Below are 14,711 nucleotides of genomic sequence, written 5' to 3'. Positions count from 1 at the left end.
TAAAATTCAGGAAATATTCGACTGATTTCACGCATTTAATGATCTCTCTGTACATATTAAAACTATTCACCTTGAATATTATATTCATGTTTTCCTACTTCAAAGTTGTTACAGGAGCGTCTCCTATTCCAGAAAGTCTAATGAAAGATTTATACTCAAGTTTTAGACAGCCAAATATTCATGTAAGTATTATGAATTCAATAGAGTAATAAAAGCGGTGATAATTGTTTAGTATTGAATTTGAGCTGTTATAAAAATTATATACCTAAATGTCTAAAAAATTTTAACTTTTAAAAACTTTTATAACTCGACTAAACTAAAAACTTTTATAACTCATTTTATTTACCGCATTGTTGTTTATAATAAATATTTCCTTAAACAAATTACATCTAAATGATTTAAGTCATAATTATACAATGATTAGAAAAAATGTTTCCTAAATAATGATCACGCTATATTTTCTAGTCTGTGCCTCTACCAAATTTTTTTTTATTTTACCTGGTATTAGAAGGAAAAAATTTAAAATAAAATTGACCAGCATAATCCGTCTTAAAAATACTAATGAAGAAATATACGATAAATCAAATCAATGCAAAGTATAGACAGGACAGAGGACGAAAGTTAGTGTTTACTTCACTTTTTGTTGTTTTGTCATGTCTCGGAATTTTTTAAAACAAATCAAAAAATTTTCAACACAATTATGAAATACATTTATTTAAATTATTAATAATACTTTATCTTTTATTATAACATTTATAATGTGTCATTTTTATGATAGTGGTAAAAAATATTGAATTCTAAGGTGTGTAATTAATAAGGTTATAATTGCAAAATGAAAAGCTTGAAAATTGACCGATAGCTTAACTTATAGGTATTTTCCTGAAATACTTATTTATCATCCTTTCTTATTGTTTTTCATTTTGATTATAATTCTAAAATGAAGGCTTAAAACAGAAAATAACTCTTACGTAATGAGCATATCTAATAATCATAATAATGTAATAAACGTATTTAAATAGGGTATTTAAACTTATTAACCCTTTTACAATTATGAAACAATTAGAATTTTACTTTCAATATACCTCTAGAATTATATATATATATATATATATATATATATATATATATATATATATATATATATATATATATATATATATATATATATATATATATATATATATATATATATATATATATATATATATATATATATATATATATATATATATATATATGGGTCATTCTCACGAAAACTGTCATTTTTCAGTTCATAAAATCCCCAAAAAGTAAAGTGAATAAAAAGCTCTGAAACTTTTTATATTAATAGAAATGTGTAATGGCATTATAAAGAAAGTATATATCCTATAAATTATACTTAATATTTAAATTAATTAATTTTTTAAATAATTAATTTATAATAATTAATTAATTTAATAAGTAAATTAATTAAATAAATTAATTAATTTAATAAATTAATTTATTAATTTTTTAATTTATTTTTCAAATTAATTAATAAGTAAATTAATTATTTTCACTATTTAAAAAGTGAGGGAATGACACTAATAGTGAGGGAATGATATTTTATTTTAATACATGTTTTTATCTAAGTTACATCTACCTAAAGTTTGAAAATTATAACATACTAAGTATATCTAATATTTATTATAATTTAGTCTTATATATTTAATAGTTTTTACAAGTTTGGGAAATAAAATTGGCTGGCATGATTGAACAAAAAAAAATTTTATAATATACTCATCTTGAATCATTCCCTCACTTCAGCGTCATTCCCTCACTTTATACACTAGTGAGGGAATGACGAATTCAATGAAATTTAAAAATAACAGTTAGGCCTAATTAATTTCTGAAGTCAATCGCATACAATTATATTCATACAAGAAAGCAACATATAATTATCCACTTTCTCGATGAAGTTGTATTTTATTTTACTCTAAAAAATGACATGAGGGAATGACGAATGTAAAAAATTTTACCTGGTTTGATTCATTCAAATTTATTCCACAGCAAAGCTTCTTTAAGTTGAAGATGGAAACATACTGCAATTTTGTTCTATGATACCAGTTGTTAACTTCTGAAGTTTTTTTAAAAATATTTTTATTCTAAGAAGATTGCAGGTGATAAGAACATTGTTGTGAGGGAATGACGCGAAGCACTGGGGACAAAGTTTAAAATAGTGCTGTGGCAATATTTTTATCAGAAATTAAATTTAAAATTGATTTCCTGAATTCTATATTTCAGTATTCTGAAATAAAAAACACGAATTTGTAAAAAAAAAAAATTTATTTCAGAAACAATTTTTTTCTTTTTTTTAATCAGCAGTGGGGACAAGTGAGGGAATGACATATTGGTATATTTTAATTACCTAAAATAAATAAAAAATAAAAATTGATAATTTTATTTCTATTCTTTTGTTAGCTTGCATTCTGAAGGACACTTTCCCTGAATTTTTTTTCTTCGTAAGCTGTAAAACAGACATAAAATATACTGGGGACATGAAAATGACTGTTTTTGTGAGAATGACCCATATATATATATATATATATATATATATATATATATATATATATATATATATATATATATATATATATATATATATATATATATATATATATATATATATATATATATATATATATATATATATATATATATATATATATATATATATATATATATATATATATATATATATATATATATATATATATATATAAAAGTTTATGTTTTACAATGATTGCGTGGTATTAATAAATACTGAAAATTAAATATTAAAGCATTTTTTACCCCAGTACAAAGAGCGGTTATCTAGCTAATAATTATCATAGAAATGAGACAAAAAAAGAAGTTTTAGTACTGTGGTGCCAGATATTTATTATTTCCTACTGCTTTAAGAATTTATGTACTTATTTGACGAGATACCTATCAGAATGATGATAAATATTTATTATTTATCATAAATTATCTATATTTTTAGGTGATGTATGGTCTAACAGAATGTGGAGCTATAGCACAAATGGGAAGTGACATTGATTGCGAAACTGCAATGAAAGGGTTTCTTGAGCCCTGTGAACAAACAGAGGTTAGGTAACATTATTTGACTAAAGAAGGTGCCTTAGACATTAGATTGCATTGATGATAAGAAAAATCAGTTTTTTTCCGTTATCAAATAGTGTTTCAAATATTTAAAGCACCGCAAATATTCCAAAAATCAAAATCTAAAATTTGATTTCCTCTATAAAATCTTCGAAATGCTTATTTCTCTTTCAAGCTGATTTTACCGCTCAACATTATGATTTTTTAAAAGATAATTTAATTAAGTATTTTTGTTTGGCATTCAATATTTTTAAATAAATATGACATCTTACAAAATGATTCGATCGTGGGTAACCAAAATAAACCCTAGGAAAGTTGTTGCGAATGACTTAATAGTTCAGTAATTATAACAAAAAGGGGATGTTTATCCGAAAAATTATTACTTGAGATATTTTGATTATAAATTTTTTATGCTATTGTTAGTGATACCTGAAATCTCCATTACTCTCTTCTGTACGCTTGAGCGAGGCCAATGCCGAGCGTGAAAAAATATATAGGAAGCAATGTCTAACTTGCCTGTCCCAAAGAAATCCACACCTCAATTTCCTCTCATTTCCCAAAAAAATAAAGGGGGGGGGAGTGGAGGAGCAGGGAAGTTTTCAGGTGTCATTTATAATAATAGAACAGAGCTTTCTGTGGAAAGAATCTTGGTAAAAATTTTTCTAAAGAAAGATTTAAACTTTTTTCTGATTGTCACAAGTCGTCAATTCAGTCGCATTTAGTCGTCAATATCAGATGCATCGTTCCAAAACTCATAGAGTTAGAATTCGGACGTAAATATTAATTACGCAAATTTATTTATCAAGTTATGTTTTTTTATTTTTAACTTTAACTGATCAAGTTAAAAATAAGAAACATAACTTGATTAATAAAAAAAATCACATTTAAAATTTGATTAATAAAAAAACTTTCCCACAAGGTGAAGCGCAAATATTCGAAGGAGAATTATTTTATTTCTCAATATATATCTATTTTCTATCTATAGTAAAGGCTTCATATATCCTTGCGTATGGTAGTAGAGGCCTTGTTGTAAAGGTCTCTTTTGTTTCTTTCAATATTATTGAGAGTAAAGACTTCTTACTTCCTTGCCCAAGATAGTTAATATTAAAGGCATTGTTGTAACGATCTCTTTTATTTCTTTCAATAGAATTAACAGAAAAGGCTTCTTATTTTCTAACTGGTGACAAATAATAGTAAAGGACTTGTTGTGAAGGTCACTTTTATTTAATAGGTCAAGATAATGTGAAGTATAAGTTTTCGTTTGTCTCAATATAGATAATAATAGCTTTGTAAAGCTTATGACAATAAAAGCTAAAGGCTTCTTTTATTTCGCAAGTCAAGATAATTTATAGTAAAGGCCTCTTGTTTTTCTTTCAAAATTGATAGTCAAAGGTTTATTGAAAAGGTCTCTTTTGTTTCCCAGCTCAAGATAATTGACAATAAAGGTTTTGTTGTCCCAAAGAATGTTAAAGGAGAGATATGTAGTAGAGGATATACAACTTTCTTGGGATATTTTGACGATAAAAATAAAACAGCCAAATCGATAGATAAGAACAATTGGTTTCATACTGGGTAAGTGATATTGAAAATATTCTCTCAATTTTAGAAAATCGTACGGCCACTGTTTTGGATTTTCGACTGAACATTACATTCTGTTTCACTGTGCAAAAACATTAAGACTTAGAAACTTGAAATTACTAAGATACAGTAGAAAAGTATACAGGAATAACAATAAATTAAAAAAAATAACATACGATAATTTGTTTGAGAATTATTAACGGTTTAACTTGTTGGAAAAATTACCGTTTGGGTTGCTCATTAAAAAAAAAATATTTGAGGTTTGTCTAAATCGCGCACTTGTTGAGCGCAATTGAAACTGCTCCGGATTCGTAAAAAAGAGATCATAGCAAATTAACAAAAACAAACTTTTAATTATGACAAATAACAACTATGAGCCACGATGGCTCAGGGGATAGAGCGTTCGCCTTCCAATGGGGTGAACCTGGTTCGAATTCTGCATCCGCCTTGCACCGACCGCAGTGCTTACGTGAAATATCCTCAGTGGTAGGCGGATCATGGGTAAGAGTCCCCTTGCCGTCAGACTAACCGTGGGAAGTTCTCGTGGTCTTCCTCTCCATGTAACGAAAATGCGGGTTAGTTCCATCAAAAAGTGCTCCACGAAAGCAAATTTCTCCCAATACTTAATCCAGGAGTTCCCCTGGGTTCTGGATTGGGTTCAAAATTGCAAGTCTACAGAGTTGAACATCAATGGTCGCAAACCCCAAAAAATTGGGTCGACTGTTCAACGACGGTTATAAAATAAAATAACAAGTATATCGATCTTTAAGATCATCTAAATCAAATTTCGCAGTCTATTCGAAATATATTCAAATCTTCAGTATAAAGTTATCAAAACATATCGATTATCAAAAGTGATCTTAACACCTAAGAACTTGAGGGGAGTCCACAATGAAGTTTGGATTGCAAATTCACGTGCTTTCTCGTATTTTTTTTTTAAATCTTTTTTGCTTTGTGCGTTATAGAAAATATATTTTTCTCTCACGAGATCTTTATATCTTTATTTTATGAGCTAGTGCTAGAGTCATAAAATATAGTAATCAGTCAAAAGTAGCAAGAGAGAGATCAGATTACATGTTTCCAGATATGAATCCTAACATTCATCGTGAAATTCTTACAATTACGATATTACAATCTGATATTTTAAAACCGAAATAGTCTGGTTTTTTGTGAGTAATATTCGCGTTTAAAAAGAAATAAAGATTATGAATGAGAAATAATTATGGGGATTGGCGAGCGGAGAAAGCAGGGGGGCGAAGCCTCTTCGTATTTTAAAATTTCAATTTAATTCAATTTTAATTTAATTTAAATCAAGTATTTCTGTATCAAGTATTTCAATTTAAATCAAGTATTTTTGAAAATCGAAATGATAGTATTTATTTTTGCTTAAAAAAATAATCTTTTTTGAGTTAGTAGATCAAAATAATTTAAAGGATTATTTAATCTATTTAAGTAGTAAATTGAAATTAGAAGAAGAGAGAAACATTTTATAGAAAAGTGGAAAGTATCACTGAGATTTAGAAAAGAAAATTATTAGATTTTGTTAATTCTAATATAATTTTGCAAACACGCGTAATGCAAAATATTACACCAGCATCATTAAGATTTTAATTTTTTGCAGCTTTCATTTTCTGTTTTATGAAAATTAATGTAAGTTTGGAGTAAGTGTACTTGTTCTAAAATGTAATTCCAGCAAAATATTGAAATTATTTGTCCTCTTTTTAGTTTCTTTTTCTAGTTATATGTATTCAAAGTCAGTAACGCATAGCATAGTTGCGATATTTAAGGAAGCATCAGGTTGTAAAATTGAAAATACTCTTGCTTTAAACGGAATATGTTTGTTCATAAAACGAAAAATAATGTGTGCAGAAAAGTGACACAATACAATTAGAGCTTAATGTCAGAAACATTAAAAAAAAAAACTGGCTTGCTGTATAAAGCAAAACATTTCTTATGTTTTCTTATTTCCCCTTTCTTTTTCTGCAGGGATATAGGTATCATGAACAGTAAGGGATGGGTGAAAATTGTTGGAAGAATCAAAGATATGGTGATCCGAGGTGGAGAAAATATTTTCCTAACAGAAGTAGAAAATTTCTTAAGTACTCATCCAGCTGTTCTTCAAGTAAACGTAAATAATCATCAAAGTTTTTTCACACTTATATGAAAACTAAAAATAAATTTTATTACTTTCAAGAAGATAAGAACTTCATTATCCACTTTATCATCCGAAAATGGCATTAAATTTTATATGTCTCTTCTAATTAGTTGGATAATGGCTCCGGGACAAACTATTTCCGAAAAATAATATAGTTGAAATGAAATCTTGAGGAGGTCAACACCTTTCGAAGATATGATATCGTGGATACATATTAATTCTTTCGTATGTAAAACACTATAAAAAATAAGACAGTTATTATATTTATACGAGTCTCCGTTCTTTCTAGAATTTAGTCGGATAACTTACATTAAGTTTTTAATATCTCTATAGTCTCTCAGATTGAACAGACTGCAGCTCTACGAAAAACTTAAGGAACAGTGTTTTGGATTAAAAATTTAAAAAAATTGGTCATCATCACCCTTACAAAAATTTAAGGTTGTTTTGAAAGTTGACTTTAAAAACAACCTTAAAAAAACAACCCCCCAAGGTTTAAAATAAAATTATATAAAGTTGTTTCATTTATACGTGAGGTTGTTTTGTAATTGATAGAAACCAACTTTTAGGCAACCAGCTTAGAGAAGTTGCTTTTGAGGTGCACATGTTATTTTTTCTCCACTTCAAGCAAATAAGTATACAGGGTGTCCCGAAACGACAGCATAAACTCTGCACAGCTAGAATCCTCGTTGGGAGTACATAAAAACTGCCCAAAGAAGCGTTCCTGTACGATCCATAGTTTACGAGAAAAATACGAAAAACAAAGTATGACGTCACTGGCAGTGCAAAAAAAAAAACACTTCATTGAACATATCAACAGCAGTATATTATGCACAATTTAAAGCAGATGTTCAAAGTGTCCGCCGTGCATGTCGAGGCTGGCTTGAGCACGCAGTGGATATGTCCAATAAAGTGTTTTCTTTCTTGCACCGGCAGTGACGTCATACTTTGTTTTTCGTATTTTTCTCGTTAACTATGGATCGTACAGGAACGCTTCTTTGGGCAGTTTTTATGTACTCCCAACGAGGATTCTAGCTGTGCAGAGTTTATGCTGTCGTTTCGGGACATCCTGTATTTAAAGTGTGAATAATTTCATCTAAAATTATTACTGAGCTATCTATATATCAGGTTGATTTTATGAAGTGTAATGGAGGTTGAAAAGATGAGGTTATTTTTACGTGCAGAACAAAACCTAATTTTCTACCTCAAGTGTATTTTTTTTGCATATATCAACCTTTAAACAACCTCAAAATAATTTTGTTTTTTTAAGGGCAGGCACATAATAAAAGTATCCAATATTTTCTTTTACATGTTATGCATATACATGTTAGATTTACGAATAAAAATCCTATATGAAGCAAATCTGCTTCTTCGCTCCGGTGGTACAGTTGGTCAAGGATTCGTTCACACATCAGGAGAAGAGTTGAGGTCGTGAGTTCGATACTGGTAGATAACTAAGCAAGTGGCATGCATCTATTGTGGCTGAATGTTTATCTTTAGTTGTGGTGAGGAAGTTTATATTGAGAGGTATCAGCTCAGACCAACACCTCCTAGAAGAACGAAGGCCTCAGCACGGATCAATTTAGTAGTCAGACGTGACGAACATAAACTGCGCAGTCGATGAAAAAGAAGAAAGATGCCACTACGTTTGGGCTACTAAGTTGCGCAGTGGTGGAAAATACGAAAGATGTCATTACGTTTGGACTACTAAAAGATCAAATTTCTTGTTTATGGTAACCCGTGCTAAGGTCTTCTCTTTTCTAGGAGGTATTGCTCAAACATTGTTCATGTTGCCTTACCAGGGTCAAAATAGTGTATCTTTCTTACCATGCCCTTTAAAATATGCAATTCTGAAATACAGGGCAAAGAGCTGGACTATGAGTAAGTGATGATGGACTTAAAGTGCAAACAGCATCTGGTCACTTGCATTGAATTCTTCCGATGCCCAAAATATGAATTTTTATTTTTATTATATAGTTATATTTGAAAACAGCACATCTAACACAGACAAATAAGAGCTAAATTTTAAAAATACACTGTCTTCTAATTAAACTTAATAACTGCCAAAATTTCACTGTAGTTGGTTTGGAACTAGAAGGTGATTAAAAATGTTCAGTCCTTCGGAATTCATACTCTTAAATGTTTTGCATAATGTATGAAGTGTTTAGGTCTAAACTTTTGTAATTTGTAGAGATCGATAAAATTTTAGAGTTGAGTTGCATAGAAAATTATTTTTCATATCGTTTGAAGTAAAATTTTTGGATCAGAAAAATTTTATTTTGTAAAAATGGAGTTATCTTAAAACAGAAATTTAAAGACTCATATATTTAGCAAATCTTCAAATTTTTCCGTTTTTTTATTAAGTTTAGTTTAAAACTCTGTTTAATCAGCATAATTGTATAACATAATACTGTCTTCGTTTAATTCAGTATATCTAATTTCTGCTATTGATCCGATAAACTCTATATTCAGCTTGATTTCCTTTAATTTTCCTTCAAACGAACAACGTCTATTAACATTATGTTGCACATTTTTTTTTGAGTTGTTGCTATGGATTGCTTAACTGTTACACATTTGTTCAAATGCTACAAATGTTTTTTAAGGACATTTTTGTCACTGTCTTGTTGAAACTTTATTTCTCATAAAAATCCTATCTTCAAAAAAAACTTTATCGATGATTCTACAAGCAGTAAATTGGCTAGTAAGACATCATACTTAAACGTTGAAAGCTAAAAAGACAGAAGATTAAAAATAATGATTCATAATTATTTGACAAATATGATGCAGCAGTAAGATCATTAACAATAGAGTGTTTGTTATTGATGATGTAGAAACTCTTTTAAAATTCCAGGTCACCGCATGAAGAACATTTATGGATGATATGAAATGAAGAAAAATAAAACTTATGGCCTTCTATACAGCAGTGTTTGTTGCGTTGGATGAACGGTGCAGTTCTTGGTTCTTGACGTAGCCCTGATGTTCTTTGAGTCGATGTGAGAGGGTTCAATTAGTTTGTTCTATGTATGACGGCCCAGATTTACATGAAATTTTGTATTTTTCTCAGTTGTTAAGGCATTCAATCGGTTGTTTGAGGTAGAGAAAGTGACTTAATTGTTCGGAGAAAAGATAGTTTTGAATTTGCATTTTCAGAGAATTTTAAGTATTTGGAAGCTAATTAAAAAAAAACTCTTTTGTTTTTAATCATTATACCATTCTTTTTTTGTATCCTAATGATGAAGGTACATCATTCTGAAATAGGATGGTATTAGAAAGGTATTCATTCTCAGTATAGGTTTTTATAAATTATTGCTGTTTGTATATATTGCCATTTAAGAATTGTTTTTAACGAATTTTATTTCACCACAAAGAATTACTCTCGTAATTTCATAATATTAATAACATTGTTGTTAACACAATCTGCTTAAATTTAGAATTAAACTTTTGATGAATTCACTATTGATTGATTAAAATTGACTTCAGATATGTGGCGTTCCTGATGAAAGATTGGGAGAAGAACTTTGCTGTTGGATTGTATTAAAACCAAACATGAGTCTCACAGACGAAGATGTTCGAGAATATTGCAAAGGAAAGGTACTAATAGCAAATAAGGACGTTTTGTAAACTTGTAGCTTTTTATTATCAAATGTTACTTAGTGTAAGCTTGTTACGCATTATTAGCAGACCAAATTTTGAAATTTTCTCCTGACTGAACTATTCGCAGATTGTTGCTATATTTTGGAGGTCAGAAATCCAAATCCGTCCGAAAATAGGTATGTTAATTCAGAGAAAATACGTTTCTGTGTCTAATTTCGTAACTCAAAATATCGTCTGCACTAATTAATTAGCATGTTTGAGATTACATCCTCGAGCCATTAAGATGGAGTCCTAGAGCGTGAAGATGCAATCATTAGATCAAAAGCTATTCAGATTTGATCTGCACACTGTATAGAAATTAATATGTTCGAGTAGGTCTTAAGGATACCGTACAATTTTTCTTCAATGTTAAAATATATTTAAAATTGCTTACAACCACACAAATTAACATTTGGTCTCTAAGAACAATTTTTTTCTTGATATTAAAAATAGCAAGCACCACCGTATTTTGGGTGATCAACTTTACGTTGCATTGAGGTGATCAACTTGCTGTGCAAAAATTGTTAAACTTAGATTTACAATTGCAAACTAAAAATTACAAAGGCGTGTAGAAACTATGTAAGGGAATACGACCGAATAAAAAAAAAATAACACTTAGTTTATGACTTATAAACTATTTAACTTTCAATAAAACATAACATGCTCGCTGACTTGCAACTCGTTAAAACGAAACAACGGAGTTGAAATTTGACATGCTGGTAAGAGCTATTCTATTTTGCAATCTTAACGCGAGTTTTTCTTCGAAATTCCAAATTTTTTATATAGTTATTGCAATTGTAAGTACTTTTATACTATATTTCTCTCAGTATTCGTTGAGTAAATATATCTTTCTCTTTACAGATAAGTCATTACAAGATACCTCGATATGTAATGTTCGTGGAAGATTTTCCAAAAACAACCACAGGGAAAATTAAGAAACATGAAATGACGGAGATTTCTAAAACGAAGCTGAACTTGTAACACCATCAAAAAACTAAAATAGCTAGCTCAATTCTTTCTCTATTTTTATTTTTAATTTGAATATCTTTAAAAGATTCTTTATGCTACTTTTGAAATTTGGTATTTATCAAATGTTTATCTGCACATATGTTGTGATGATTTAAAATTTGAATTTTATATAAAACCTGCAATTCCTCTTGCTATTTTTTAATAATTTTTTATGCTTCCAGTATAAACTTTTTTATTTTTTTATCTCATATCATCCTTAGTATCTTTGTATATTCTCATATTATTACATAATCCTTTAAAAATATACATGCAATTTCAGTATACACCCTATATGGATCAAGCGATTTCAAATTTGCTTGTTTTTTGCATGACTTGCTTACAACATTGTATTTTATATGTTTGTATAACCACCTGTTTTGAAAAAATACTAATGTCTGAATCGTAATATTCTACTCTTAAATGGATTTTTTAACCTTGATTACAAGAATGCAAAACGTTATTAAAGTATGAGTACAAATTTTAATCTTAACAATAAAACACAGAATTTTATTTCTCAGAAACAAACTTGTTCTGTTGTTTTCTCTTAAGAAACAACTTATGCTCTATACTTTCCGTTTCACTTGTTAGTAGCAATGAAATTATTTATTTCAAAAACAAAGTGCTTCCAATTATTAAAGCTTTACCAAAATAATATAAGGTGAGTAAATCTGCAATTATTATTTTCATCATTTTTGAAGTCAGAAGTAAAATAAATTTTTTGAAGCAATTAGAATCAATTTGAAATTATTTGACAAATGCATACCACAAACCTGAGTGACCATGATCATATATATGCGAGAGTTATTCAAATCCAATATTATATTATATTATTCAAATCCAATCAATGTTATTGAAATTATATTATTCAAATCCAATCATTGTTTGTATTTAGTTGGATCATTTTTTAATTAACTACCTTAAACATGAGTGACTCTATTTAACGTTATTTTATTTTATTTTTAATTAATATATATTTTACGCCTGAATACAGACATTTATTTAATTCTTGCGTAATTCAGGTGACTAAGAAGGTAGGTTTTGAATTGAATTTAAACGTTGTTTGAGAAAAGTTAGAAAAAAAAGCATTCTGTTATTATTTACGTACCTTAAACCTGAGCAACTTAATTAACCATACAATATATTTAAACTATATTTTAGATTGAGTGCAAAGAAATAAATAATTCTTGCGTAATTTGGAAGACTTAGAAGGTAGATTGTGAATTTAAATGGATCCTTGTTTACATATAATTGGAAGTACAGAACTTTGTTATTGTTTAAGTTTTTAAATTAGTATAAGTCATGAAACTTTTTAGAGTAACCGATGAAGTTGTAAAGGCATTTTGCAAAAGGTAGTTGGTATAAACCACAAGTATTTTTTTTTCATTGTTCGAAAAAGGGGAGATTTTGCTTAGTGTTAAGGTTTACCATAATTCTAATCTTATTTTAACTTTACAGCGCATGCGCAAATATTTCCTAGCAAATCGTAGAATCTCTAAGCAGTAGAAAATGAGGTTAGAGTTACGGTTAACGTAGGAGAGATGTTGTGTGAAATCTCTCTAACAAAAACGAGTCTGCATTTTTCAATCGCTTATGTTAATATTAAATCGAAAACGGTTATCGTTGATGAAGGTAGAAAAAGTTAATTATGTTCAATTAAGAGTTACTTAGTAGTATTGATATGAAAATTCGGTCATTCTGTGATATAAATGGATAAATGTGATGAGATTTATTCTGCTATGTCATGAGATTTTCTATTAAAAAGCACTGAGTTGTTTTAGTTCAAGAATTGTGCAAAAGCATTTCGTGCTATTGTTTTCTTCCACGTTAGTATTGTGAGTTAGGTACTTAGTGATTGAAAGCTCTTTCTTTTGAATGTACGAAGAAAATTAAGAATATAAAAAACTATGCGACTTGCCCAGAAAAATAATTAAATTTGTGTTGTTTATAAATGGAGCTAAACAGCGCAAAAAGGTTGCAAATAATGTCACATAAAAAAATTGCATAACATACTCAATTCCACAATAGAGCTTGCATGATAATATGAATTTTTTTTATGTCTTTTATAATAAAAAATTCTTTTTTTCTGAGGTTGATTCTAATGGTATACGGAGATAAAAATTCTGGTAAAATTATCATACTGTATGGTAATGGTATTTCTGGTAAAACAAAAATCCATAATTTTGGTTAAACCAAAATATATGGTATTTAAACCATTCATTAACTAATTTTTCCGTATTGATAAGGTAACGGTTTACTGGAAATTCTGGTTTTCAAAATTATAGTTCTTATTGCCCCATGTTCAGTAAAAAATACAAAATTGAAAAGTAAATTTAACGGAATAAATGGCTTTTAATCTACGTTCTAAGAAACCATTATAAAATTACCAAATTCTATCACGGATTATAAATTTATATTTTATTGTTAATTTTACTAACGCATTTTGCAAAACATTAACGAGTTTTTTGTTGTTCCCATAGCGCCAGAAACACGGTAAATTTTATCATAGTCTGGTACTTTTTGCCATACTTTTTTTTCTCTCAGAGTGGGATAATTCGTAGCTTTTAAAGGAATGTTTTAAAGGCATGCTTTCAAAGGATTGTTTTGGGAAGAGTGCGAAGAGAAATACATTTAAGATTGAAAAAAAAATTTTTTAAAGCGGTAATCCAATAATACATAGGGAATAATAGGTTCACTTCTGTATTGTTCGAATTCATATTAACATTCTCTGTGCTTGTGTTATACGGAAGTTCGATTTACAACTTATTTTATTTGAAGAACTAGCGCATGCATGTAGCAAATTAAATTTCTGATTCTTACATTTATATACATATATATGATCTTGTAAAAATAACTTTGTTGATTCTTTCTTATGTGTATCATATCTTACTATAATTATAAATATTAGTGTTACTGAATAATAAGCATGTTGGTGATTATTTACATCAAGTAGTGAGAAAGAACTATCTTCAATGAAATTGTTTCTATTTTGGTTTTGTAGTAGCAGAACACTTACAAGGGAAACTAGGGAAGTGTGACTCGCCAATTTTGAAATAAACTAGTGGGATGTATGCCTTATGAGAAATAATTTTGGGGGGCAACATTCGTTTCGGCCCATAGAAGGTTCTGTGAGAGATAAAAAATAGTTCAATATGTAGGAAAATCGGTATTTTATTACTTCAATGCAGAATATTAGTTATTGTAATTGTCTCATAATCCAATT

At 28.6% G+C, this 14,711-nt stretch overlaps 1 protein-coding gene across 2 annotated transcripts in view; it reads left to right on the top strand.

The window, feature by feature from the left end:
• The window catches only part of LOC107448219 (medium-chain acyl-CoA ligase ACSF2, mitochondrial), a 30,689-nt gene extending 18,673 nt beyond the window's left edge, over positions 1 to 12,016 (top strand). Inside the window, exons 11-16 of one of the 2 annotated variants that reach the window (XM_043042765.3) lie at positions 106 to 182; positions 3,002 to 3,106; positions 4,544 to 4,692; positions 6,685 to 6,826; positions 10,331 to 10,441; positions 11,345 to 12,016. In XM_043042765.3, coding sequence (XP_042898699.2) covers positions 106 to 182; positions 3,002 to 3,106; positions 4,544 to 4,692; positions 6,685 to 6,826; positions 10,331 to 10,441; positions 11,345 to 11,464 — 704 coding nt within the window. In that variant the 3' untranslated portion in view covers positions 11,465 to 12,016. The remainder of the gene's footprint in view (positions 1 to 105; positions 183 to 3,001; positions 3,107 to 4,543; positions 4,693 to 6,684; positions 6,827 to 10,330; positions 10,442 to 11,344) is intronic. The other variant, XM_071179776.2, reaches the window with a different exon arrangement.
• Positions 12,017 to 14,711: the final 2,695 nt, after the last annotated feature.

This window comes from Parasteatoda tepidariorum, chromosome 1, assembly GCF_982258835.1.
Source record: "Parasteatoda tepidariorum strain Cologne lab strain chromosome 1, Ptep-v5.0, whole genome shotgun sequence".
Taxonomy (NCBI): domain Eukaryota; kingdom Metazoa; phylum Arthropoda; class Arachnida; order Araneae; family Theridiidae; genus Parasteatoda; species Parasteatoda tepidariorum.
Note: the sequence above shows the minus strand (reverse complement) of the source record. Positions and strands in the feature narration are given on the sequence as shown.